This window comes from Podarcis gaigeae, assembly GCF_964106915.1.
Source record: "Podarcis gaigeae genome assembly, chromosome: 3".
NCBI lineage: Eukaryota > Metazoa > Chordata > Lepidosauria > Squamata > Lacertidae > Podarcis > Podarcis gaigeae.
This window is the reverse complement of record NC_139680.1, coordinates 114,059,475-114,087,320: the sequence shown is the minus strand read 5'-3', so window position 1 is coordinate 114,087,320 and position 27,846 is coordinate 114,059,475. Positions and strand designations below refer to the sequence as shown.

Sequence of the window (27,846 nt, the reverse complement as noted above, 5' to 3'; positions counted from 1 at the left end):
CATTTATCAGTAGGTATTGTGGTTTTGTGTTTAAAAAGCATTCACACGGGAAATAGTGCAAATTGGTCAGGTTGGCATTAGAGTTTCCACAAAAAAAAGGGTAATGTCAAACCATGCGATCAAGGAAAAAATGGTAATATATTGCTTATACACAGATAGATGGCAAATAAATAGATACACACAGAGAGAGAGACAGAGAGAAACAGAGCCAGTTTTCTGATCTCATTTGAATACGTGCTAATGCAGCTTCCTAATTTGCATGTGATGGTATCAGGTCACAGGACAGCATTAAGGGACTCTCCCCACCTACCTCCAGAAACCTGATTCTTTCCCACATGGAAAACCCATGACATCACCCCACCCCTGGGAGGATGCAAAATAGGAAGTTGAAAGCCAGATAATACTGTGCAATATCAGAAATCAGAGCAAACTGCAAAAGAGGCATCTCATGCTAACCAGCCAGTATCTCCCTATCCCTGGGTCTTCCTGACCCCATTATATGCCTGGTGAGATGAACACTAAACAAAAACTTGAATGTAGCGTGGCTTATGCTTTTTGGAATGGCTGCTCTAGCAGGAGAATGAAAACAAGAGAGGGGCTTTTGTAGCACTTTAAATCCTAGCTGATATGCAGAATGAGCCTATGCCTGTTTACTTGCATTGCTGTGCTCAATGGGGATTTCTCTTTAGTAAGTGTGTTCATCATTTGCTGCCTTATCGAGGCACAAGGGACACGGGTGGCACTGTGGTCTAAACCACAGAGCCTCTTGGGCTTGCCGATCAGAAGGTCGGCGGTTCGAATCCCCATGACGGAATGAGCTCCTGTTGCTCTGTCCCAGCTCCTGCCAATCTAGCAGTCTGAAAGCATGCCAGTGCAAGTAGATAAATAGGTACCGCTGTGGCGGGAAGGTAAACGGCATTTCTGTGTGCTCTGGCTTCCCTCACGGTGTCCTGTTGCACCAGAAGCGGTTTAGTTATGCTGGCCACGTGACCTAGAAAGCTGTCTGTGGACAAATGCCGGCTCCCTCGGCCTGAAAGTGAGATGAGCGCTGCAACCCCATAGTCACCTTTGACTGGACTTAACCATCCAGGGGTCCTTTACCTACCTAGATGGGGGCCCATTTCATCAGATGCATGAAGCATTCCTACTTTGCTGGTATATCCATGCACAGGTACCGTATGTGAGAGTACTTGCGCTTTAACGCTCTGTGTCTGAGTGTTGTTGTTGTTTTGCTTTGAGCTTTTCCCTGGCTCTTTAAAGCTGAATCAGAGCAAATGTCAGTTCGGGATTTCCACTGATTGAAGTTTGCTCCGATTGAGCTTTAAAGAGCAGGTCTTTGTGGGGAGAGCTCCGGAGGAAAAAAGAAAGGGTGCTCAGACACAAGCTCTGAGTGTGTATGTGATTCAGAGAGCTAGAAACTATGAAAGGCAACCAGTACAAGTTGCTGTAACTGCTGTGCAAAGCTCAAATGCATCTTCTGGCTAGCTCAGTTGGTTAGAGCGTGGTGCTGATAATACCAAGGCTGCAGGTTTGATCCCCACACGGAACAGCTGCATTGCAGCGGGTTGGACTAGATTATCCTCAGGGACCCTTCCAACTCTACGATTCTATGATCTCTCCAAACTGGCTGAATAGGCAGTAAAATGGCAAAAATGCAATTCAACACCGGCAAGCATAAAGGGAGGCGGAGAGGGAAATCTAATTTCACAAAATACAGTAATGGTGGTGATGACCACAAACAAGACCTTGAGGTATATGGAATTATGCACAGTGTAGAGAAAGTGGATGGGCCTCTCTCAAAACATTAGAACCCAAGGGCTAAATGTTAGATGAAACAGGACGCTGAGTGCTTCCTTCACACAGTGCATAGCTATAGTATGGAAAAATGCTATCCCAAGAGGCAGGGATGGCCACCAACTTGGATGGCTATAAAAGATGACTAGCCAAATTCATAATGGAGTTATCCATGGCTACTAGCCATGATGTCTATGTTGTACCTCTGATGTGGGGGGCAGCATGCCTCCAAAATCACAAGGAAGGAGCTGCTCTTGCGCTCAGGGGTCTGGCTTGTGGGTTCCCCGCAGATGCTGAGAGTGTTAGAATTCCTGCTCCGTGTCTGCAGTCATGGGATTGTTGTCTATCTCATGACAATATATGTTTTGACTCCACAGAGTGGGAAGTGACGGAGACAGGATGTTTGTGTTACTGTGTTCCATGAAGTGGAACTATTGTCCTTTGTTTTTTTTCCTCTTTGCTGTCTGATGCTAGAGCGAGAGGGAGCCATGTTGCAGTGCTCCATGTGTGTTTATATGTAAATAAAGTAGATTAGCCAAAATGCTGAGTTCTGTTACACAACTGTGCAAACTCTGCAGATCCCTAAGTGTGCCGGTGTCTGTTGGCAACGGTCACTGTGATGTTCGGGCTGAAGAAAGCTTTTGAAGCTCCTGAACGATCGACCAGGAGGGAGAGAACATGCCAGTTGGGCATGTGTCTCTACCAGGGTCCTACTCGAGTGTAGGCTGAACTCCTGACAAAGAGAACAGGATGGTGGACTAGATGGATCATTGGTCTAATCCTGCAGAGCTCTTGTTATGTATACAAGATACATACCGTGGCCATTTACAACAGCAGTAAGTAGCACTGACAAGACTCTGCTGGGTAACTTTAGCCCCTGCCGTGAGCAAGAAGTCCCCAGTCTCAATTAAGCTCTAAAGCAGGGGTCAGCAAACTTTTTCAGCAGGGGGCCGGTCCACTGTCCCTCAGACCTTGTGGGGGGCCGGACTATATATGAACGAATTCCTATGCCCCACAAATAACCCAGAAATGCATTTTAAATAAAAGGGCACCTTCTACTCATGTAAAAACACGCTGATTCCCGGACTGTCCGCAGGCCAGATTTAGAAGGCGATTGGGCCGGATCCGTCCCCCAGGCCTTAGTTTGCCTACCCATGCTCTAAAGGTATCAAATCAAAGATGCTGATAAGTTTTAGGTTGGGAATGTTGCACTGGAATCTCCCTTTGAAGAATGTGTGTGAACTTTCAAGGAAGCAGCAGACTGATGGGAGTAGGCTTCTGTTCACAAGAGCTTATTTTGCAACAATCCTGTTAATCTTTAAACTTCAAAGGTCACCCACTTTCCTACCTGGAGATACCGGGGTTTGAACCGGGGACCTTCCTGCTTGCAAGGCAAACACTCTACCACTGAGCTATGGCTCTGGATAGGACTATAAGGTTGGAGCCAGCATTTATCTTGCTGCCATGTTCTTCTGATTGTTCAAGTTGAGAAGGAGCTCTTGAAGCATGTCTGGAGAGCTCACAAAGAACCCCCTTTCTATATTAACCATCCTGTCTGGTTATCCTCTCCAAGAAGAGGATGTTGGACCCGATGGGTCTCTGATCCAGCAAGGATCTGTCTTTGGCCACCCATAACAGCAGCCACTACTTACATCAGAACTCTGCGCTCCGGCCCAAATTCAGCTTCATAGAAACCATTTTCGCAGTCTTTTCCAACCAGCCGATGGGGGTGAGGTCTGTATGGCTCGTTCTTAGTCACCAACGTTATTCTGATTTTTATTTTCCCAAAGTAATTGAACACCTGCAAAGGAAAAAGAGAGTGGGGAGAGCTCATCACCCTTGTGCCTTTTGTCAGACGTGGAGAGGAATTGTCATGTTCAAGGCGTAACCAGCTGCCCTGATTAAAAGAAACGTCTCCAGGTTCTATTTCAATATGCTGGTTTTAACCTTTAAAGTCCTTCACAATCTCAGGCAGCAAGGAAACGCTGACACGGCAACAAGTAAACCTTGGAAGCGGGGCCTTCACAACTGTGGCCCCTGAAATATTTTGTTCCCAAGGAACTATAATAGAACCATAAAACTGCAGAGTCGGAAGGGATCCTGAGAATCATCTAGTCCAACCCCCTTGAATGCAGGAATATGCAGCTGCTCCATACAGGGATTGAACCTGCAACCTTAGTGTTATCATCACCACACTCTTATGGGATTCAAAAGGGATTGTCAAACCTGGTAGCTAGTCTTCTTGCTATGATTTTTTTAAAAAAATTCTAATTAGTCATTTAAATTTGTTGTTTTGTCTGGTTTTGAGCTTTAAAGCCCTATGTGGCCTAGGACCCACGTACCTACTGGACCACCTCTCCTGGTATGCCCCGCAGAAGACCTTAAGGTCCACAAATGACAACATTTTGGAGGTCCAAAGTCGCAAGGTGGTTAGATTGGTCTCAACTAGGGCCAGGGCTGGCCCCGATCTGGTGGAACGCTGTGTCACAAGAGACTAGGGCCCTGCAGGACTTGGCATCTTTTTGCAGGGCCTGCAAGACAGAGCTGTTCCGCCTGGCCTTTGGTTTGGACTCAGTCTGACCCTTATGTTTCCCTCCCCTTATGGTTTTGATCTATGGGCTACTTTTAAAATGAGGCTGCATTTTAACCTGTATTTTAAATTGGTTCCCCCCCATTCTGTTTTTACTGTAAGATCAGAGTTCTTAAGATAACGAAAGTGACAGGAAAATGCACTGGGAAGTTGAGATAGCACTTGCTTTGAGACAGCATCATCTAACCTCCCCATAAACAAATCAGAATGAAGGTTCAATAAGCAGGTGGTCTGGAAGGGCCCTTCTCCTGCAGTGCTATACCTAAGAGCTGTTTGACAGTGGAGCAGACTCCCTCAGGAGGTTGTGGACTCCCTTTCCATGGAGGTTTTTAAGCAGAGGTTGGATGGTCACCTGTCATGTATGATCTAGTTAAGATTCCTGCATTGTAGGGGCTTGGACCCTCGGGGTTCCGTCCAACTCAACAATTCCATGATTCTATTATTCTACTCCAGGCATAGGCAAACTCGGCCCTCCAGATGTTTTGGGACTATAACTCCCATCATCCCTAGCTAACAGGTCCAGTAGTCAGGGATGATGGGAGTTGTAGTCCCAAAACATCTGGAGGGCCGAGTTTGCCTATGCCTGTTCTACTTACTGACTGAATTCAATGTCCCTTACTTCCAAGTAGACATGCATATAATTTGGCTGTTAGTGGCCTGTGAAGCCTGTGGAATTGCCTTACTCCCATGTGCCCACTCAACCACTTTGATTGGCAGAACTGGCAGGTGCCACGTAATATCCGTTCTGCATTTGTAAGCATTCGATCATATAGTGTGGCATCACCGATTCCTACACTTTGGGACCTGCGTCTGTTGATATCAGGAAAGCCCCTTTGTTGCAATATTTTCAACGCCTGCTAAAATATTCTTGTTTAGACAAGCCTACTCAGATGCTTAGGAAGCTGAGGTAATTTTAATCTGTTTTAGTATTTTAACTTTTTATGTTTTAAAGTGTTGTTGCACCCCTTCCCCGATTTTATTGTGTTATCTATTTTGTAAAACAATTTGAGGGTTCTTTCTTTCTTTCTTTCTTTGTTTTACAATCAAGCGAAATATGAAATAAGTAAGTAAGTAAGTAAATCAAACAATAAGCATTTGCCTCTTGGGCAAAACAACTCTGGTTCCTTTTTAAAAGAAGGGAAAGACAAAAAGACAATAACGAAGAGGAATACCTGTAGGGCCGGGAAAGTCCGATTCATATCACTGCTGTGTTCTCCCGGAATGCTGCCTGCTGATCTCCCCTCACATTTGTACCGGAAACGCATCCCTCTCTGTCTAGGCTGCTCACATATTTCAATGTATGGTTCATGACCATCTTTGGAAAGAAAGAAAACAGTGCAACATGTTATTTTTTAAAAAAGGTATTCCCTTACAGCAGGCAGAAAAGTCTACAAACAGAGGATGTAGGAATCAGGTCTCTCTCCCGTTGCAAATTCTGCAATACGCATTTTCATACACCCATTTATACCTGTAGAGAAGTGTTTCTCAAACTTGGGTCCTCAGACTACAATTCCCATCATCCCTGACCACTGGTCCCACTAGCTAGGGATGATGGGAGTTGTAGTCCAACAATAGCCGGGGACCCAATACAGAGAAAAACATATCCTTTTGCTTTATACTGGGTAAAGCCACTGGTCCCTACAGCTCAGTGTTGTTCACACTGACTTGCAGAAGCACCCCAGGGCTTCAGGAAGGGGTCCTCTCACAGTCCTACTTGGAGATGCCAAGGGGTTGAACCTGGAAACTTCAGTACTCTGCCACAGTTATCACAGCCCTTCGCTTAGTTGCGGATAAGGCAGAAAACTCCTCTTAGAAATCGGGACTGATAGGATTAATTAAGACTGTCTGAACAGGTGCTTCTCTCAACCTTGGAACTATGGTTTAAATAAGAATGATTTGTGATAAATATTTCTCTGTGTTGTTGTTTTTGCTAAGCTATGCTAGCTAAGAGTATATGCGAGTTATTGTTCTCCGAACGGATTGCTGTTTCCAGCAGCTTCACGTGTCATATTGATGTGTAGCCTGAAATTGGGTTTGTGAAGCAAAGTACAAGAGTATGTCATAAATATGTACGGAAAAGTGTGTGTTGTCTCTTCTGAAGCAGAAGCCATGGAAAACACTGCCTGTCCATTGTCCCTACTGAGAAACCAGCTCCTCCTCTTTCTGAACTGTTTATTGTGCTAGCTATTCTATATCAGAGCAGCTATGCAAAATTAACAATTGGTAGCTAAGTTTGCTTGTTTTCCTCTTCTCTCCTCATCCCTTTATCATTTTATGCTGTGTCTTTTAAATTGTAAACTTGAGGACAGGGATTGCCTTGATTTTACTGATCTTATGTAAGCCACTGGAAGCCTTTTCTTCTAATTAGTGGTGTGTGTGTGTATTTTAAAATGCTTTAAACCACAGCGAGTCACACACATATTTCTGCTCATCTTTTGAATATGCAACTTTATTTGTCAAATTATTATTATCTTGTGTGTTTATCATATCATGGATTAATTTTATGTGGTTCTGCTTGAGGGAAAACCAGTCTTCTTTAAAAAAATGTGTTAAAACCAAAAACCGGTCGTTTCATTAGGAAGGAATGGCTTGATTGAGGCTAGCTGGATTAATGAAATTCAAAAATCAACTTTTATTATACAGCCACAGACCTGATGAAAGCAAATCAAAATCGTTAATAAAATTGTCTCAACCAGCTGCTGCATTGCTGCTTAAAAACTCTTGTCTTTTTGGCCTAAAATCAAGAGGCAGAGAGATAGAGAGAGAGAGAGAGAGAGAGAGAGAGAGAGAGAGAGAGAGAGAGAAGGAGGGAGAGAAAGTTATTTGGTTTCTTATTTTGATGATGACATCACCTGCACTTCACTAAGTCAAGAACCAGCTTCTTTCCAACCACTTGATCTGTGGTTGGAAATTAATATCTCCAACAGTGTGTATTATGTGCAAAAGCAAAACTCAGTGTTCAAAGACACAGTCCAAAGGAATAGCTCAGTTGGTAGAGATTGAGACTGTTAATTTCAGGGTTGTGGGTTTGAGTCTCACGTTGGGCAAAAGGTTCCTGCATCCCAAGGGTTTGACCCCTTCCAACTCTATAATTCTATGTTCAAATTCATATTTACTTTGAAAAAAGAAATCTGTGCTTTCCCCATGTTCTTCAGGACACGGTCACCAACAGAACAACTAGCAGAGCCCCATGCATGCAGCCTGTTAAGGCCAGATTTATACATTTTAGCAGAATCCAGTGATAAGGTACTGTACTACACCACTTAGGCTGCAGATCTAGGAAAGCAAACCATCAGGGAGGGGCAGAGGTTTTAAGGGCTGGGGTAGCTTCTGTTCGAATAGACAAACCTATCTAATTCACATTTTCTGAAACAGTAATGGACCCCTGACCATTAGGTCCAGTCGTGGCCAACTCTGGGGTTGTGGCGCTCATCTTGCTTTACAGGCTGAGGGAGCTGGCGTTTGTCCGCAGACAGTTTTTCTGGGTCATGTGGCCAGCATGACTAAGCCACTTCTGGCGAATCCAGAGCAGCGCACGGAAACACCGTTTACCTTCCCGCCGGAGCAGTACCTATTTATCTACTTGCACTTTGATGTGCTTTTGAACTGCTATGCAAAATGAACAACATCTGCATTTTTTCGTGTTTTGCAGTGCAGTTCCCCAACCAAGTAAGGTGTACACAAAATGCACCATGGTAGGGCAAGGTGATCATCAACCAACAGGCATATATTGGTGAAAATAACATACAGAAACACATTCTATCTGGGGAAGTTGATTTGCAGAAACGTGAAAATCAGACGAAACCTCACACATACTGTATATGTAAATTGGGAGAACCTCCCACCAAATTTCAGAGGAAGAAGAAAATCACAAACTGATGTGGAGATGAGGAATTTAATACTGGATCAATGAAAAATGGAGAAGCTTTTTAACGTGGCTTTTTTCTATTGCACAATGCTTGGAATTCACATGTCTGAAGCAAAGAGAGCTTTACTTCAGAGTATTTTGGAGACTTCCCCTTCTTTATCAATGTAACCATTACAAAGGGGCAATTAGCTAGAAACATATGGCTTTACTAGGAAGTTAGAAACTTCCCCTGTTGTTTGAAAGGGGGGGGGACACCCTCCCATAACAGGCCGCTAACCAGCTTAAAATATATTGTCTGCAGTCGGAGATACACATCTTAATAGCGCTCTAAATCACCCATTCATTTGTCACTCTTCCAAAAATCCTGAAATCTGGTAGCTCTTTACTTGAATAAGCAGATTATACATGCACCCGGAACAAGTTCAATACAGGTTTGGTTACATTTTTGGACTTCCTTTGTAACTGACTGCTAATTAGTGCCAGGAATACCGAAATGAACCTTTATGCAATCAACCTTTATGCAAGTCCTCTGAGGCACAGATTCTAAACCAAAGTTGCTTGAAGATATGCATTTTGATGCTAAAGTTTCTACATGCAAAAATCAACCTTTGAATAAATAAATGTGACACTTCCCCCAAAATGTGTTCATTAGCATTTTTTGTTTTTTAGAGGTTTTATTGAAAGGTGCTTAAACTGAGATACTTATTTAATGTGTGGATATTTGTGAACTATGCTGGTCTATGACCGTAATAAAGATTTGGATTGGATTGGATATTTGGGAAGGGGTTTAAGGGGGGCGGGGAATTAGTATCCACCCTATATAAATACGTCAATCTTCCTAAAATAAAAATGTCCTAAGGCACTGAATTGTACCTCCAACTGTTACTGGCTTTCCAGACCATGATGAGGAAATGGAAAAACAAGGTCAAAGCAACAGCTCAAAGTACCAAAACATCAGCAGAAACAATGAACAGCTTCAGGCAAACAAATTTGTACGGCAAAGGCTGTAGCTCAGCGGCAGAGCTCATGTACCTGTACTCAGAAGGTCACAGGTTTGATCCCTGGCGTTTCCAGCTCAAAGGACCAGGCGCAAAGGTGATGGGAAAAGTGATGCCTGAGATCCTGGAGAGATGCTGAGTAGACAATATTGAGCTAGAAAGACAACAGTCTAAACATTTAAGGCAGCCTCCCATGCTATCTAGTCAACTGAATTGCTCAGTATTGTCTACACTGACTGGCAGCAGTTCTCCAGGATGTCTGATGGTGGGCTTCTCCCAGTCCTACCTGGAGATGCTGGGGATTGAACCTGAGACCTTCTGCATGCGAAGCAGATGTTCTACCACTCAGCTATGGAGCATAGCTGTCCACTTACAGATTTGAAAATAAGGGACCAGCAGCCTCGAAAATAAGGGATCAAGCAGCCAAAATAAGGGATTTTCAGAGCACAGCTATGTTCAACTTCTGAGCCCCTCCGAGCCAAAGCCAAACAAAGCCTCAAGCGGTGGTTCCCACAACGCAGCAACCCGGCAAAGGGGACGCAGCAAGGAAAACCACCGTCACTTCTCCGCTGGGAAGCGCTGAGCAAAGGCGAGTCCCCAGGCAACGTGGCCGATTTGATCGGCACAAGACATGCAAGGTTGTCGTTCTTAGACTCCTTATTGGGTGAGCAACTCAGCCAAGCAACACAGTTGGAGCCTCCCTCCTCCCTGAAAGGCCGGCAGGGAGGGAGAGGAGCTGCTTCCTTTGAAATCTGGGAAATTTAAGGGACATCATCAATAAGGGACAGCAGAGGGACACAGCGCTGGGATAAGGGACTTTCCTGCCAAATAAGGGACGGTTGACAGCTATGCTATGGAGAGAGTGGTGGTGCTCAGCACAATGAAGAGATGCAGAAAGGGAGAGCAGTGCCCCTGATGCAGCAATGTTTACACTTGAGTGGAGTCAATTACAACCTATCCTGTAATGCAGCAAGGTGTGGTGGCGACAACAAAGCTTCTGGCTGTGATTGGCTAAACCAATGTAATGTTGAGGAAGCTGGGGACTGGACAGGCACCACAGGCTGCCATTGGCTAGGCTGAACTGATTTGGTTCTTAAGATCTGGCTCTGCTTTTTTACCTCTGTCTGCCACTGGGCTGCCTCCTGGAGTTCCTCTATTCCTAGCTAGCAGGATGGTGGAAGCTGTAGTCCAAAAACAGCTGGAGACCCAGGTTTGGGAAACCCTGCTCTAGAAACTAGGTTGAACAGAGAGTGGCAGATGTAAAACAGGGAGTGTTGCAAGCTAGCCTTGCTGTCAATGCATATCCACACATAGGTCTTACAGAAGAGGATTGCTGGAAGGCAGTAGGCCTCAAAATACCCGCTGTGGGGAGATCAGTGTTGCACTCAGGCTTCTTGTGCATGCCTAGTTGCCTAACATAAGAACAAGGTCTTTGGCCCGATCCCTTCTTACCTTCTTAAGAGGCAGGGCAGGCAAGAAGGGAGAGCTTCCCAAAAGAGAAGGGAGAGGCCAAGGGCCAACCCCCCCTCCCAATTTTACAGTATCTTATTTAATGGAGTCACCACCCTTTTGCCTCCTAGGAAGGATGTGATGGAAATTCCCTTATTCCGAATAGGATTCCTCAGAAGAAAGGGAAAAGTTGACAGCTATGGCCAGCTCTAGCTGCTAGTTGCTCTGGAGATTGTCTGCAGAGATTATGGGAAGCATGGCCTCCACCTCTGGCCAGGAGACCAAGGGCTGGTGAGAGGCTGCACCCTCCAGCTCCTAGGAAGACCATCATGCCAAAGGGGAGACCAGCCCAGCAACACCTGCTGGGAAGAGATGGTGCAACTGCTCTAAGGTTTGCTGTGTTCTCCTTTCCCCATTCCTCCTTTCCTATTGCATCTGTTGGTGAGCAATATTAACAGACCCTTTTAAACCCTCTCAAAGTCCATGTAGCATAAAAGGTAAAGGTAAAGGTACCCATTACTCATGGATGACTCTGGGGTTGTGTGTTCATCTCACTCTATAGACCGAGGGAGCTGGCGTTTGTCTGCAGACAGCTTCCGGGTCATGTGGCCAGCATGACTAAGCCACTTCTGGCGAACCAGAGCAGCACATAGAAACACCATTTACCTTCCCCGCCAGAGCGGTACCTATTTATCTACTTGCACTTGACATGCTTTCGAACTGCTAGGTTGGCAGGAGCTGGGACCGAACAACAGGAGCTCACCCCATCGGGGGATTCGAACTGGCGACTTTCCGATCAGCAAGCCCTAGGCTCTGTGGTTTAGACCACAGCGTCACCTGCGTCCCCCCATGTAGGATAGCATAGTTGAAATGTGGTTTATTCTCTAGTAGTCACATCTGCATATCAGTCCTGGAGTCTCTGGGGAAACTGTTGTACATGGGAAGCCCAGGAACTGAGTGATGATAACTAGGTTCCAAAGAACTAGGTGGAGGTATCAAAAGAAACTCATAAGAAGCTCAGAGAGATCACTGATCCTTCTAGGCCAGTATTGTCTACACTGGGTAGCAGCAGCTCTCCAGGGGTTCAGACAGGGAGTCTCTCCCAACTGGAGGCTGAGATTTTGTATTGCTGGCAGAGAAGAAGAATAGACATAATTGGGGGCAAATACTGCACATAGTCATAGTCAAAGGGACCCAAGTTCCTCAATGAATCAGTATGATACGAGAGAGAGAGGGGGGGGGGATAGATGATAGATAGATAGATGATAGATAGATAGATAGATAGATAGATAGATAGATAGATAGATAGATAGATGATAGATAGATGATAGATAGATAGATAGATAGATAGATAGATAGATAGATAGAGATAGATAGATAGATAGATAGATAGATAGATAGATAGATAGATAGATAGATGATAGATAGATAGATAGATAGATAGATAGATAGATAGATAGATAGAGATAGATAGATGATAGATAGATAGATAGATAGATAGATAGATAGATAGATAGATAGATGATAGATAGATATAGATAGATAGATGATAGATAGAGATAGATAGATGATAGATAGATGATAGATAAATTAGATAGATGATTAGATAGATAGATAGATAGATAGATAGATAGATAGATAGATAGATGATAGATAGATAGATATAGATAGATGATAGATAGATAGATAGATAGATAGATAGATAGATAGATAGATAGATGATAGATGATAGAGATGATAGATAGATAATAAATAAATAGATGATAGATAGATGATAGATAAATAGATAGATAGATAGATAGATAGATAGATAGATAGATAGATAGATATAGATAGATAGATAGATAGATAGATAGATAGATAGATAGATAGATAGATAGATAGATATAGATAAATATAGATAGATGATAGATAGAGATGATAGATAGATAAATAAATAAATAAATAAAATAGATGATGATAGATAGATAGATAGATAGATAGATGATAGATAGATAGATAGATAGATAGATAGATAGATAGATGATTGATTGATAGATCTAGATAGATAGAGATGATAAATAAATAAATAAATAAATGATAGATAGATAGATAGATGATAGATACATAAATAAATAAATAAATAAATAGATGATAGATAGATAGATGATAGATACATAGATAGATGATAGATTTTAGATTTGATGGCATTTTGCACAGGCCCCCTAGCCAAATGTCATCAACAACAAATCTGAACAGAAGCACCTTGAAAGCAATAGTCCACTATTGTATATTTCAGCCACTCCCACATATAAATGGTACTTGGCAGCAGCCAGCAACCTGCAAACTGCACGTCTAGTGTTACTGTGTGAAATTTCTAAATGGAGCAGCGAAGGAAATAACAGTGGAATGAGGATCTCCTTCCCACCCCCGAACCGTGTGCAGCATGTGATATTCATTTGCATGCGGTATATCTGATGTGCAAAGAACTTTACATGTTTACAACAACTCTTACAAGACATGAGGCAACGTGTCTCTCTGAGCAATTCCACACCTCCTACCCAGAGGTTAGGGCGATTTAAAAGTACTCCCACCACAACTAACAACCTGGCCCTGTCATAATTTGAGGCGTTTTGCTCATCGGAGTGATGGCGATGATGCACAGCAGGCTTGTGTTCTAACTCCCACCCACAACATGTGAGGAAGTTAGCATTGTAGTTTGTGACAAGGGTTAGGCTGAAAGGCTAGATATTTTTTAATGCTGAGAGGTAAAAGCAGTGCGTCTCTGTTTCAGAAAACTGTCCTTGTTTTTCCTAGCGAACTTTAGAAAGAGGGGTGGATACAATCCTGCTGAATATGGAGTGTCGTTTTTTTCTAGAAGTTGGGGACAACCCTTTAAAAACAGAACAAAACACAGCTACGAAGTGCAGTAACCTTATTCCTGTCTGAAAGAAGGAAGCAGTGTTATTAATACACTCATTCAAGCACTACAGTGGTACCTCAGGTTAAGTACTTAATTCTTTCTGGAGGTCTGTACTTAACCTGAAACTGTTCTTGACCTGAAGCACCACTTTAGCTAATGGGGCCTCCTGCTGCCGCTGCACCGTCGGAGCCCAATTTCTGTTCTTATCCTGAAGCAAAGTTCTTAACCTGAAGCACAATTTCTGGGTTAGCAGAGTCTGTAACCTGAAGCGTATGTAACCCAAGGTACCACTGTAATTCTCAGGGCAAACTGCTGACATGCTGCTAACAAAGGCTGTGGATATAAGAGTGCATGGCCCTTTGGTGTTGCAATTTGCACGGTGCATTTAATGCGCCTTGCTCGTTGTGAGCCTGTGTGCGATAACCTGCTGCATCTTACGGATAGAAGAGGCAAGACAAAAGCACTTTTTAATCATTTTCATCATTGAAAAATGAGAGGCGCCGTGGCTCAGGTAGGGTGTCCAGGTCTCAGGTGTTAGACCATATGTTAGCCTTGCAGGCTCCTTTTAGCGATGGAGCAAAATCTCAGGATGAGGGGCTAAGACTGACGATTGGCTTAAAAGCATAAGAGCATAAGAAGCACCCTGCTGGATTGAACCAAAGGCCCATCTATTCCAACACAGCTCAGTTGGTCACAGAGCTGTTAGCACCAAGGTTGCAGGTTCGATCCCAGTATGGGACAGCCACAAATTCTTGCATTGCGGGGGGTTGGACTAGATGATCCTCAGGGTCCCTTCCGACTCTATAATTCTATTATTTTCTTCCCCAACCAGATGGGAACACCCACAAACAGGACATAAAGCACAACACCACCCTTCTGTTTCCAGGAACTGGAATTCGGAGGGATATTGATCCTAATACTGTGGGTAAGATATTGGCTTCATAAGTGTAGCAACAATGGATTCCTTATGCTAAACTCCCTGACCCACCAGTTGACATCCTATGCCTCCACAACTAGGTTTCATCCTTATGAATATAGCTAAATATATTTCTGGAACTTATGTTTTCACCTGTGTGGTGTTGTTGGTTTTCCCCCCCTTGTTTTAAACACCATATTATTTGACTGATAAATTGTTTCATTGATTGTTTTGTAAACTGCTTTGTGACCATCTGAGGTGAAAATGGTCTATGAATACTCGAAATAAATAACAGATAATAATAATAATAATAATTTCCCTGTAGTGATGTATGGAAGTATGGAAGTGAGAGCTGGACTATAAAGAAGGCTAATCGCCGAAGAATTGATGCTTTTGAATTATGGTGCTGGAGGAGACTCTTGAGAGTCCCATGGACTGCAAGATCAAACCTATCCATTCTTTAAGGAAATCAGCCCTGAGTGCTCACTGGAAGGACAGATCGTGAAGCTGAGGCTCCAATACTTTGGCCACCTCATGAGAAGAGAAGACTCCCTGGAGAAGACCCTGATGTTGGGAAAGATGGAGGGTACAAGGAGAAGGGGACGACAGAGGGCGAGATGGTTGGACAGTGTTCTCGAAGCTACCAGCATGAGTTTGACCAAACTGCGGGAGGCAGTGGAAGACAGGAGTGCCTGGCGTGCTCTGGTCCATGGGGTCACGAAGAATCGGACACGACTAAACGACTAAGCAACAACAACAATAATAATAATATCAAAAAACCCAAACAAACCACCCTTCACTAAGCTCCTCTCTTAATTTGCTGGGCATCACCCATCATCTCCCAAACTCCTTCCCCTCAGATTCTCAAGGTCTGAAACTCCAGGATACCTGGAGAGGGCTTAAAACTACTTGGAAGTAATCCACTCTGACGCCTAAACGCTAAACCTTTCTTATATTCCCAGAAGTGGAAGAGACGGCTGGCATTGCTCAACGGCGGGGGCCAAGCCCTCTGCTCACATCTACCAAGGGCTGAGCCTTGGATTTTTTTGGGGGGGTGGGACGGGACACAAAAAACAAAAGCCCTGCTTCAAACTAAATCCTGAAGTCACTTTTTACCTCAGTCATTCCGCAGGGCTTGACAGCAGAGCCACACCCTTCCTGTAAGGAAGGGGGAATAATACACTGATGCATAACCAAAACAAAATCATAAAGTTAAAACAGCCGTCCTCCACCGCTCTGAGACTCAGCTACTTCCTTCATGAGGCTCAGTTACTTCCTCCAAGGTGTTTCGCCTCTTCCTCTGTGACACTGGTTCCCTCCCCCTTTTTTTTGTTCAGAGCTGTTGCATCAAGTGGCAGGCAGGGTGAGGTTGGCGGGAACGACACCCTTTCCAAATCCTCTCCTACTGCATTAAACCACTGCCTTCCTTATTTCTCTCACAGCAGGCAAGTGGACTGGCAGGAGGCAAATATCCCACATAAGGCAACTGGACTGGACAGCGTCAGCAGAGAAAGGACACTCTGCTATGTTCTGGCTTGGTTTTCATGAATTGGTGGCAGTCATCAAGTTGTTTCACTTCTATCCAAGCTGGAAGTCATCCATGGGGTTTATTTATTTACTAAATTTGTATACCGCCCTGCAGTTCACAACACAAAACTACAATAATAAAAAAAATTAAATACATAATCAAAACAAAAACAAGGAAAACCCAATAATCTCCTGTGCCCAACACATTTAAAATGGCATAAGAGCCATTCAGCCAAAGAGGGACGCTTTCGCCTGGTACCTAAAAGTATATAATAAAGATGTATAATTTAAATTTAATTTAATTTAAAGACAGGAGTGCCTGGCATGCTCTGGTCCATGGGGTCACAAAGAGTCGGACATGACTAAATGACTAAACAACAACAACAACATAATTTAAAAACTGGAGGAAGGGAGAGACAGCATTTATCTCCTGCACACACTGTAGAACATCAGGTGTGCACAAATTTCTTGTGAAATTATTTTTAAAAATTATGGGGTCCGTCCCCCCCATTATCATCTAGCATTTGCCACAAGACATCTGGTCTGTGTGACGAATACCAAGTCAAATGAGTGAATCCTACTCAGACAGAGTCTGGTGACGTGAACTGTGATGCCTCATAACTTCATGAATTTCTCTAAAAGTCAGAAAGCATATTTTCCCAAGGGTTCATAAGCAGGCTGTTTGTATCCTCATTCCCAAAGACTTGAGATGAGTTGTTGTTGTTGTGCCAGTTGCAGAGAAGGGAAGCCCTCCCAGCTCATCAATTGTTGGCTTATTGATACTTTTCATTTGGTGTCCTTACTATGTAGTGTAAGACATTTAAAGTCCACAACTTTCCCAAATGGCTCCTGTGAACTGCAGCTTGGTTTCTAGGAAATGTATGTCCTCAATCCTGAGAATGGTATTTAGGCAGAAGGTCAACAGAAGAGCTTTACTTGGAATGCAGTTGAGGAAGTATTAAGGTTTCAGTGCTGATTGATCTGTTGTTGGCTTGATACTGACTTATCCTGCTATCAACCTGAGCCTGCATAGCCAATTATGGCTTTATATTTTCTAACCTTGCTCTCTTCATATTTTCCCTTTTGAATTCAAAATAATAAAAATTAGAAATGAAAACATTATGGGGGCAAAGTTGTGGCTTGAACTGAATTATTTCAAACTGTGTTGTTGTTGTTTATTAAATCAACCACACGGACACGTAAAGGCTGCCTTTCTAAGTATGTATATACGGAAGTAAATTCCCTTGAAGTTAGTGGCAATTCATTGTAAGTAAATGTGCCTCTCCACACACCACAGTGAGGGGAAATTCTAGTTGATCCCTTTTCTCTCTGTGGTGTGTAAATACATGTCATTAAGTAAAAGCCAAGTGATGGGAAGAAGAGATTTAGCACAGCAATAGCTGAAGTCAGGCAGTAACCACAGAATGCCAGCACTGCCTGGGGAGACTGTCTCAACATAGGAGGGAGAAAATATATTTTAAAGTGGGTGGAATGCTCCGAAGGCTTGCTCTTGCACACAGACAAGGTTCTAAAGAACATTTGTAGTATGAACTGACAAGCAGCAAAAACCACAACAACAAAACTACCAGCAAAGCATCTCTCATGGGGTTATCAGCGCCCATCCCTTTAAAAATAAATAATGTATGCCCCATTAATTCATTGTTAGGGACACAGGTGGCGCTGTGGTTTAAACCACAGAGTCTAGGACTTGCCGATCAGAAGGTCGGCGGTTCAAATCCCCGCAACGGGATGAGCTCCCGTTGCTCGGTCCCTGCTCCTGCCAACCTAGCAGTTCAAAAGCACGTCAAAGTGCAAGTAGATAAATAGGTACTGCTCCGGCAGGGAAGGTAAACGGTGTTTCCATGTGCTGCTCTGGTTCGCCAGAAGCGGCTTAGTCCTGCTGGCCACATGACCCGGAAGCTGTATGCTGGCTCCCTCGGCCAGTAAAGCCAGATGAGCGCTGCAACCCCAGAGTCGGTCACGACTGGACCTAATGGTCAGGTGTCCCTTTACCTTTTCATTGTTATAGTTATAGTTTTTCATTGTTATAGTTGGTATTCAGTGGTGGTTGGACTTGAGGGAGCTGGTGGCCACAAATGTCTCAGAGCTGGCTGTTACAGCACAGCAGCAAAAAGAGCTTATTCTACACTTAAGATCCCTGCTTCAGTTCAGGAGGTGGCCTGTCCACACAAACCCCTTACCTGCAATGAGGCTGTGATGTGCTGAGTCTGACCCACCTTACAGGTAAGGATTACGAAGATAATGCATGCAAAGCACTTCCAGGTATCTAAAGCGTTGCCTAAATGCTGCAACAGCAAGGAGCCTGGAGGGCCGGAGTTGACACATCCCTGCCTTAAGGAAAACCTTCACAACAGCCTCCTGGATCAGGCCACTGGTCCATTCAGCATCCTGTTCTTCTCACAGTAGCCAGACAGATTCCTGTGGAAAGCCTGAAAGAATACTCTAGGGGCTGACACCACTTGCAGTTCTCAGCTACTGGTATTCAGAGACATACTGCCTTGACTTTTGAGGTAGAGCCCAGCCGCCACGGCAAACAGCCACAACAGACGGTGGCACCATTTTTAAGGCTGTGAGAAGATGCCACGAGTCAAACTTCATCTCCAACCACTTCATCTCCAGATCAAGAGAAGCTACAGGTGCTTAACGCTGTGAACCACCCTGAAATCTACGGATGAATAATAATTACTATTATTATTATTATTAATAATAATAATAATATCAGCTCCCTGCTTTGCCTCTGGCTCTTGTGTTCTTCCACAGAGCAAACCAAACACCTCAGTCAGTAGAGCAGGAGACTCCTAACCTCACGGTCGTGGGTTCGAGTCCCACCGTCGGGCCAAAGATTCCTGCAGGGCAGGAGTTTGCACTAGGTGCCTTGCAGTCCCTTCCAGCTGTACAGTTCTGTGATGTGGCAACATGAAACGCTGCATCTCACAGACGGCTTATCGGCCTCCAAAGAGCTGTGCTTGCTTCTTTCTTTCTTTCTTTCTTTCTTTCTTTCTTTCTTTCTTTCTTTCTTTCTTTCTCTCTCCCTCCTTCTCTCTCTCTCTCTCTCTCTCTCTCAGACTGAGGTGGGGAAAGTGTGTTTGCGCGTGTGTCTGCTAACATGCCAAAAAAAGAAGAAAGTTCTGAGTCATACCATCTTCTTAGAATTTATTTTCATTATTACTCCAGCTCAGGTCTCTGGCAGAGAGAGAGAGAGAGAGAGAGAGAGAGAGAGAGAGAGAGAGAAAGGTCTTTCCCAGCGGGGACATTGTGCGCGCAAAGCTTGGGTTCCTGCCCCGCGGAGATGCGCCAAAAAGATCACTTCCAGTGAGCACTCAGGGCTGATTTCCTTCAGATCACTTACCAGCCATGGCGCTGCTTCCTCCCGCTGGCGTTGTCTGCCCGATCGGGGATTGCTTTTTGCAAAGCTGTCCGTCTCGCAGGCTGCAGCTTGTGCCTCCCGATGTTTCTGTTCCTGGTCTGGGCTGCTCTCGCCGGACTCCAGCTGCTACTACTATCCCTCCACCCCCCCCACCTACCCCGCGCAGGGCTGGGAATTTCCCCCGAGCTATGACGAGCATTTGGGGAGGCTGGCCCCGAGGTGACGTACTTGCCCGCCTCCTTCTCCAAAAGCGCTTTAGACAGCCCAGAAACCTCAACACCTCCTTGCTGCCTTCTCACTTGGCGTGCCGGTGAGGTCAGAACTCCACAGCCCAGCCCATAACCTTTCTTTTCTGAATGTCAAGTTAGGGGAGCCCCCCCCTTTGTGATCCTCTCCCCCCCCATCAGCTTTTAAGCAAATATCCCAAAACTCTGGTGTCATCATGAATGCTTAACATGAGAGCAACATTTATTTTCTTTTTTTAAAAATACTTTTTATTAAATTTTCCATTTTAACAATCCAATCAAATCACATTAAGCATTCCAAATTATACAAATACATATCATACAGTCCAAATATTCTGCCAAAAGCAACCCTTTTTTTTCACCCAGTGGGGACAGAAACCCATTTCTGCTTATGTGGGGGGGGGCAGTTGAGCCAGGAAAAAGAAAGGGGGGGGGGTATTTTATTTAATTGTGTTTTTATTTTATTTTTTATTTTCTTATTTATTATTCACCAACTGTAAAGGAGATGAATTTATTTGACCCTATCTACATAAAGCTATATTCTTGTCACCAAACTCCGAATATAATTGTACAGTGTATTAAATAACATTATTTTATTTAATAAAAATAATGATCTTGCCTCTACACTTGTTGCAGCTCCAATTGGAGGTAACCCAGCACAGTGGCCATGTGATAATTTTAGCTTGTAAATTTTATTGTTTAATGTCTTAACTTGTATATTAAGGTACTTTTGTAGCTTTTAAGTTTTTTGTATCAATCCTGTATATTTTCTTTTAATTGTTGAATGATTCTGTGTACATTGCGGCAGGCTTTGGCTATGTGCAATAAAACTGACTGACAATTTATATTCATTTATCCCACCCTCCAGAATTTCTCCTCCCAGGGCAGCTCACATATTGCATTTGACCACATTCAAATGATTTAAAAATACCAATTAAAATAGTAGCGCCAATAAAAGGCAACAGCAGCAGGAGAGTACATTTTGCAGCTTGCATTGCATCCTTCAGTAGCTGGACGGAAGAGTTATTTTATTACTGATTCCCAGTGTGGAGGGAGACATTTTGGAGTGATCTTGCCTCTACACTTGTTGCAGCTCCAATTGGAGGTAACCCAGCACAGTTACGAAGGATGTTTTGTGGGATCATTTTCACCTTATGCAATCAGAGGAGGTGGACGAGGTGGCAAAGCATCGCCCCCCGTCCCTCCCTGTTTATCAAATCTTGCAGACAGGGAGCCAACTGGTTATTTCTGGACCCTTTGGATTGCAACAGCCAATTGCCAATACCCCCATTTTGTGGGACGCAAGTGGTGCTGTGGTCTAAACCACTGAGCCTCTTGGGCTTGCCGATCAGAAGGTTGGCAGTTCGAATCCCCGCGATAGGGTGAGCGCCTGTTGCTCTGTCCCAGCTCCTGCCAACCTAGCAGTTCAAAAGCATGCCAGCTCAAGTAGATAAATAGGTACCACTGCGGCGGGAAGGTAAACAGTGTTTCCATGCACTCTGGTTTCTGTTGTGCCAGATGTGGTTTAGTCATGTTGGCCACATGAGCCAGAAAGCAGTCTGCGGACAAACGCCAGCTCCCTCGGCCTGAAAGCAAGATGAGTGCCGCAACCCCATAAGTCATCTTTGAGTGGACTTAACCGTCCAGGGGTCCTTTACCTTTACCTTGCCTTACCTCCAATTTTAAGGAAGGTGGTGGAAAGGACCATGGTGGGGCAGCTGCAGGCATTCTAGGAAGACACAGATTGTTTACATTTGTTCTGTTATAAGAATTTTAAGGTTGTGTGTGTGTGTGTGTGTGTGTGTGTGTGTGTGTGTGTGTCTCTGTGTGTGTGTGTGTGCGCGTGTGTGTGTATTCATAATATAAACCACATGTCTGAAACCTCACAGATTAGGTCCTGAACAAATTGACCTCAAATATTTCTCTGCAAGGTCAAAGTGGGAAACCTCCCCATTGTCTCTTTCCTCACAAATCCTTTCTTCACAAATCCTGTTTTAAGGGCACATTCAAGATATGAACAGGGTGTGAGCCTGTGACCTGTGACCTAGATTCAGGAATTAAGTAGTTATAATAACAAAAGAGTGGCCAAACAACCCAGATAATGCAATCGGGTAACTTGCCAGACAGGAGATAAACAACGCACTGAGATTTCTGTTGTAGACCGCCTTTTCTGTGATGTAGGTATGATGTATCGGGGGGGGGGGCATCTTGGGCTACACCCCTTCTGTGATGTAACGTATGATGTTTCTGGGGGTGGTCTTGGGCTCCAGGGCGGGCAATTTAAAATGTCTATATAAGGGCTTGCGCGCATGACTTTGGGTGCACCTCATCTCTCCTGCGTGTGGGGGAACACCCTGTTGCAACAGTTAATAAAGATCAGGCTTGCTAGCTGCTTTGCTTCTCGATTTTATCTGGTCGGTCTCTGTTATTTTCTCCTACCAATAGAGTACCTACAAAAGGACTCTATATGGGCTCTTGGGCTCATAAGGGAAAAGGAGCAGTTTTCTTCTTATAACAATTCCAATCTGGATCCAAGCCTGGCCATGGAACTGAGTCACCCCTGGTCGCCCTGGTGGATGACCTCTGCAGACATTGTGGGGAGTGGAACCTTGCTCCTGGTTAATCCACAACTGAATTATTATTATCTTGAGACAGCTAGCAACTGGGGGGAGAGAGAGAGACTGATCCTGGCAAGAAACTAATCCTGGCGTTGTGCTTATATGCCTTTTGAGAATTGCAGCTTGATTTGCAGAAATCTGGAGGTGATGCAACATCTCCTGCTGTTGTCTGAGGATCAAGATGCTGTTAAAAGGTCCAGGAGCAGGGACCAATGAAAAGAGCTAGCAGCCTCTAGCTCTCACTTTGCCTCAAAACCCTCAGTTCTTTGAAGTGTGACAGTGACCTTTTTTAAAAGAAGAAGAAGAAGCTGTCAAAGGTGACTCAGTGAGATAATAGTTAGAAGATGGGCATGCAAGTCCCTTCTTGGGATGACATTATCACACACACCCTTTTTTTTTTTTTGCTTGTTTTAATCCAGCAAGTAACAAGAAACCACAGCCTGTGGCTTTGCTCTTTAGAGATGTGCAGCTGAAAGGCAAGAGCGAGAAAAGATTTGGCATTGCACAGGATGCAGTGCCAAAGAAGCTCATGTCACAGTGGTCCTCTTGGCTTCCATCATGGGATTGATTATGTTCACACTGGTAGTTTTTGAAGACACAACTACACAACATTAGCTTCAATTCATATGGTCTATGGTCTGTGTGTGGTTTGGGAGCTGCATGGTCAGGGGGGAAACAATGCTCTCCAGGGTTGTAAAGACTGCGGAGAGAATAATTGGGTGCACTCTTCCCACCTTGGATCAAATCTATGCTTCCAGGCGCCATAAGAAAGCTGCAGAGATAGTGCAGGATAGTGCGCACCCTGGAAAGAATCTCTTTCAGCGCCTGCCTTCTGGAAGAAGGTACAGGGTTATAAAGACTAGGACTAGAAACAGTTTCTATCCAAATGCAATTTTGCTTTTAAACGCAGTGTAAGGTAGTCTCTGTGGAAGTATATTGTACTTAATTATGGGGTATCAGAGTTTTTAGGGGGTTAACCAGGCTGGGACAGCTGGAAGAGCAGGCCTGTTGGTTTTTGAATGTCTGATGTAGATTTTTTCAATTTCGTTGTTCTGTATGGGACAATGACAATAAAGATTATCGTATCGTATCGTTGTTTCTTGACAAATACTGCTCTTCGATGTGTGTGTTTTTCTTCTCAAACAAGCTTCAGTCCAAGTGCTACTGCGAACATGCCCCCTTGCAGCTGTCACACATGTGCAGAATGCAGCTTCCTGGGGTTGATGGGCGACTGCATGGGTGGAGAAAACAAGGAAGTTTATGTGCATTGGCTGGAGACACATCCCTGCCCCATCTTGAAATGCAGCAGGGGAAATAACCTCACAAGAAGATCAAACCCATCCATTCTGAAGGAAATCAGCCCTGAGTGCTCACTGGAAGGACAGATCCTGAAGCTGAGGCTCCAAGATTTTGGCCACCTCACGAGAAAAGAAGACTCCCTGGAAAAGACCCTGATGTTGGGAAAGATAGAGGGCACAAGGAGAAGGGGACGACAGAGGACGAGATGGTTGGACAGTGTTCTCGAAGCTACCAGCATGAGTTTGAGCAAACTGCGGGAGGCAGTGGAAGACAGGAGTGCCTGGCGGTCATGAAGAGTCAGACACAACTAAACGACTAAACAACAACAATATAATATAATATACCGTATTTTTCGCCCTATAGGACGCACTTTTTCCTCTCCAAAAATGAAGGGGAAATCTGGGTGCGTCCTATGGGGCGAATGCAGGCTTTCGCTGAAGCTTGGAGAGCGAGAGGGGTTGGGAGTTCCCGCAGGGCTCCCTAGGCTGCGGATAGCAGCCTGCTGCCCCGAGTGCAGGGCGCACTGAAGCAGAGCGCCCTGCGCTTCAGGCAGATATCCGCAGCCTAGGGAGGCCTGCGGGAGTTCCCGCCGGGGGGGGAGGAATTTTTTTCTTTATTTCTCCCCCCCCAAAAAAAAAACTTCCGGGGGCGGCGCGAACGTCAATGGTGGTCCTCTTTACTTGGTGAAGGGGAAGCTCCGCAGAAACGGGTCGTCCGCTACGGCGAAGCGGAGACCCTTGCTGGAAAACCACAGGCAGCGTTAGCCTGTGGCCGTGGGACTCAGCGGGCACCATTTGCGCCCCCCGAAAGATCAAAGGAACCCCATAAGGGGCTCCGGAGCGTGAAAGGGCTGGCGCAGTGCTGTGAGTCGATCGCTCTTTCTGTGGAGTGAAGCCGCGAAGCTGCTGTCAGTGAGCGCTGACCTTCTTCCTGGGACAATTCGGCTATAAAACAATTACCCGTGAGTAAGACGAAGTTTATTGACCTGGGGACTAAATTATTGGAAATTCGGCATTCAAGCGGGAGGTGCAACCAGGAAGTCCGCCTCCCAGCTCTGTACAAAGACTCAGAGCAAAGACGTTTAACTTTCTAATGCCTTGGTAACTATGTCTTTAAAGGGCACTAATCTGAGCATCAACTTAATTTAGCCTACTTTTTTACCCGTGGATTTTACCTTTTACTTGTGGATATATCCTTGCTTTCTTATGGATTTACAAAATCTTTGAGAGACCCCTGCAACCGGGCTGCCAGATTACTAGAGCTACAAAATTGCTAGAACTGTCAACTGGCTAGAATTGCTACAGTGGATTGCTACATTGAATTGCTATGCTGGAAACTCGCACCTTTTGAGACATTGTAAGTGTTTAAGGTTCGCTCTGCAAAAGATTAAAGGACTAAGAAGGTTTTTAGGAATTTGAGGCTGTTTGACACTGATATTAATATAAAGATCTAGAAATATGGTCAAATTTGAAGCTCTCCTTGTTGGGTCGAATTGCTGCTATAAAGATGAATGTATTGCCAAAAATGTTGTTTTTGTTTCAGACCTTGCAGATTGTAGACAGGATGGACTGTTTCAAGAGGTGGCAGAGAGATATTTCTAAATTTGTCTGGCAGGGCAAAAAGCCCAGAATAAAATTTAAAATACTGACTGATGCTAAAGAAGGGGGGGGGGGTTGCCTTGCCAGACATGAAGTTATATTATGAATCAGCAGCTTTTTGCTGGATGAAGGACTGGCTACTTCTTGAAAACACTGACATTCTGGATTTGGAAGGGTTCAACAATGCGTTTGGGTGGCATGCATATTTGTGGTATGACAAGGTTAGAGCTCATAAAGCATTTAAAGAATCATATTGTCAGGAAAGCAGTTTTTAATGTCTGGACAAGATACAAGGATTTATTAGAAAACAAGACCCCAAGGTGGTTGTCACCTATGGAAGCTAAGGCTCTGAAAAGACTCAATATGGAGGCCAAATGGCCGAAATATTGGGAGATACTAGAACATGATGGAGATACATGGAGATTGCAGAGTTTTGAGAAATTAAAAGATAAAGTGTGAGACTGGCTACACTATTACCAAATCAGAGAGGTCTTTAATATGGATAAGAAAATAGGTTTCCAGGTGGAAAAATCGAAATTAGAAACGGAATTGTTAGAACCTAAAACTAAGGTATTGTCAAGAATGTACAACTTGCTGTTAAGGTGGAATACTCAGGATAAAACGGTCAAATCAGCTATGATTAAGTGGGCACAGGACATTGGTCATAACATTATGTTTGCTGACTGGGAACGGTTATGGACCACTGGTATGAATTTCACGGCATGTAATGCTTTGAAAGAAAATATTATGAAAATGATTTATAGGTGGTACATGACACCAGTATCATGTGCCTGACAATAAGTGTTGGAAATGTAAGGAAACTGAAGGAACATTCTTTCACCTCTGGTGGATGTGCCCAAAGGTTAAGGCTTTCTGGGAAATGATCTACAATGAACTGAAAAAGGTATTTAAGTATACCTTTCTTAAGAAACCAGAGGCCTTTCTTTTGGGCATTGTTGGCCAGATGGTGTTAAAGAAGGATAGAACCTTTTTCATGTATGCAACAACAGCAGCAAGAATACTCATCGCAAAGTACTGGAAGACACAAGATTTGCCCACCTTGGAAGAATGGCAGATGCAACTGATAGACTACATGGAACTGGCAGAATCTGAGACTTGGGAGAAGAACAAACAGAAGAAGATTGGATGAAATTTAAAGATTATCTGCAAAAACATTGTAAACTATTTGAATGTTAAAACGATGCAGGATATAGAGATAGTGCGGCATTAGTGACAAAGTTTGAAAGGATCGTGCAAAGATGTTTTATAAGTAACAAGTAAAGAAACATAGCAAAATTAATCAATGATGGGGGATTAGAAGATAAGTGGTTAGTAGAGGCAATGGTTAATTTAAAAGAAACTAAGTAACATTAAAATCAGTCAAAATAATGGAAGAGTTTGCTGAAACCAATTTGGAAATTGGAATACAGAAAAGGGAGGTATGAGGAAGTCAGGAAAGTAAGGTACATGAAATTAAGAATTGAACTTATATATTTTTGTTTGATTTTTATGTGTTATATTATTTATTGTCTGTTATTGTGTTGTTTTGTTTTGTTTGTTATGATAAAATCTGTTGAAACTCTAAAAATTTTTTTTAAAAAAACTAGGTACGTCCTATAGGGCAAAAAATACGGTAATAATATAATATAATATAATATAATATAATATAATATAATATAATATAATACATAATAACATAACAACATAACATAACATAACAACATAACATAACATAACATAACATAACATCATAACAACAACAACACAATATAATGTAATATAATATAAATTAAATTACTGGGACTTTTGATGACTGGTTTTCAAATATGCTTTATAAACTTTATAAATAATGAGGATGAAGCTTTTAGAGATTTCAGAGCCTTGTCTTCATTTAATCCTTATAACAACCCTGCAAGTTAGATCAGTCTAATTGTCCTCATACCGTAAATCAAGAGCTGAAGTCAAGAGATAATTGCTTTCCAGAAACCACCTACAAATGCCAGATTCAATCTGGGAATTCCACATTTATAGCTCTGCCTCTTATCAGCTCCCATCACTTAGTGTTCCCAGTTTACAGATGAGGAACTGAAAAGGTAGAGGCTTGCCAAAATATACACAAGGCCAATTTAACTGCCGTAGCTTCTCTCAAAGGCTTTGCCCACAAGAAGGTGTTTAGTGTGTATTTGGGTCACTATTTCTGTGTAATTGTTTGTGCTTCTCTGCCCACACATAAGCACTTAAAAATTTGTTTCTCCCAAATCTGTCTTGATGTTTCCTATCCACATTCGTGGGGAGATGATATGCACTGATTTTATGTGTTGTTGCTCCCTCTGCTCAGTTTAGTATAGGCATCCCCAAACTCAGCCCTCCAACTGTTTTGGAACTACAATTCCCATCATCCCTGACCACTGGTCCTGTTAGCTAGGGATGATGGGAGTTGTAGTCCCAAAACAGCTGGAGGGTCGAGTTGGGGGATGCCTGGTTTAGTACAGCTGGAAACTTGAGGTCTGTTGTGAACATGCAAGCAGGTATTTGTTTTTATGCATTGCATGGAGAAAGTGGATGGAGAGAAGTTTTTTCCTCTCTCTCATAACACTAAAAGCAGAATGCTGCAAAATTCAGAACATAATATAATGGTGAGAATAGCATACAAA

General features: G+C 43.6%; 1 protein-coding gene and 1 long non-coding RNA gene across 3 annotated transcripts in view; both read right to left on the bottom strand.

Moving 5' to 3' along the window:
• Positions 1-19,573, bottom strand: part of REL (REL proto-oncogene, NF-kB subunit) — a gene marked incomplete at its 3' end in the record, with an annotated part of 48,001 nt that extends 28,428 nt beyond the window's left edge. Inside the window, exons 1-3 of one of the 2 annotated variants that reach the window (XM_083733373.1) lie at positions 19,415-19,573; positions 5,557-5,699; positions 3,447-3,595 (exon numbers count right to left, since the gene is read on the bottom strand). In XM_083733373.1, the coding sequence (XP_083589499.1) occupies positions 3,447-3,595; positions 5,557-5,699; positions 19,415-19,421 (299 nt within the window). In that variant the 5' untranslated portion in view covers positions 19,422-19,573. The remainder of the gene's footprint in view (positions 1-3,446; positions 3,596-5,556; positions 5,700-19,414) is intronic. The other variant, XM_083733372.1, reaches the window with a different exon arrangement.
• The window catches only part of LOC310842242, a 75,832-nt gene that overhangs the window by 32,981 nt on the left and 15,005 nt on the right, over positions 1-27,846 (bottom strand). The window lies entirely within an intron of this gene.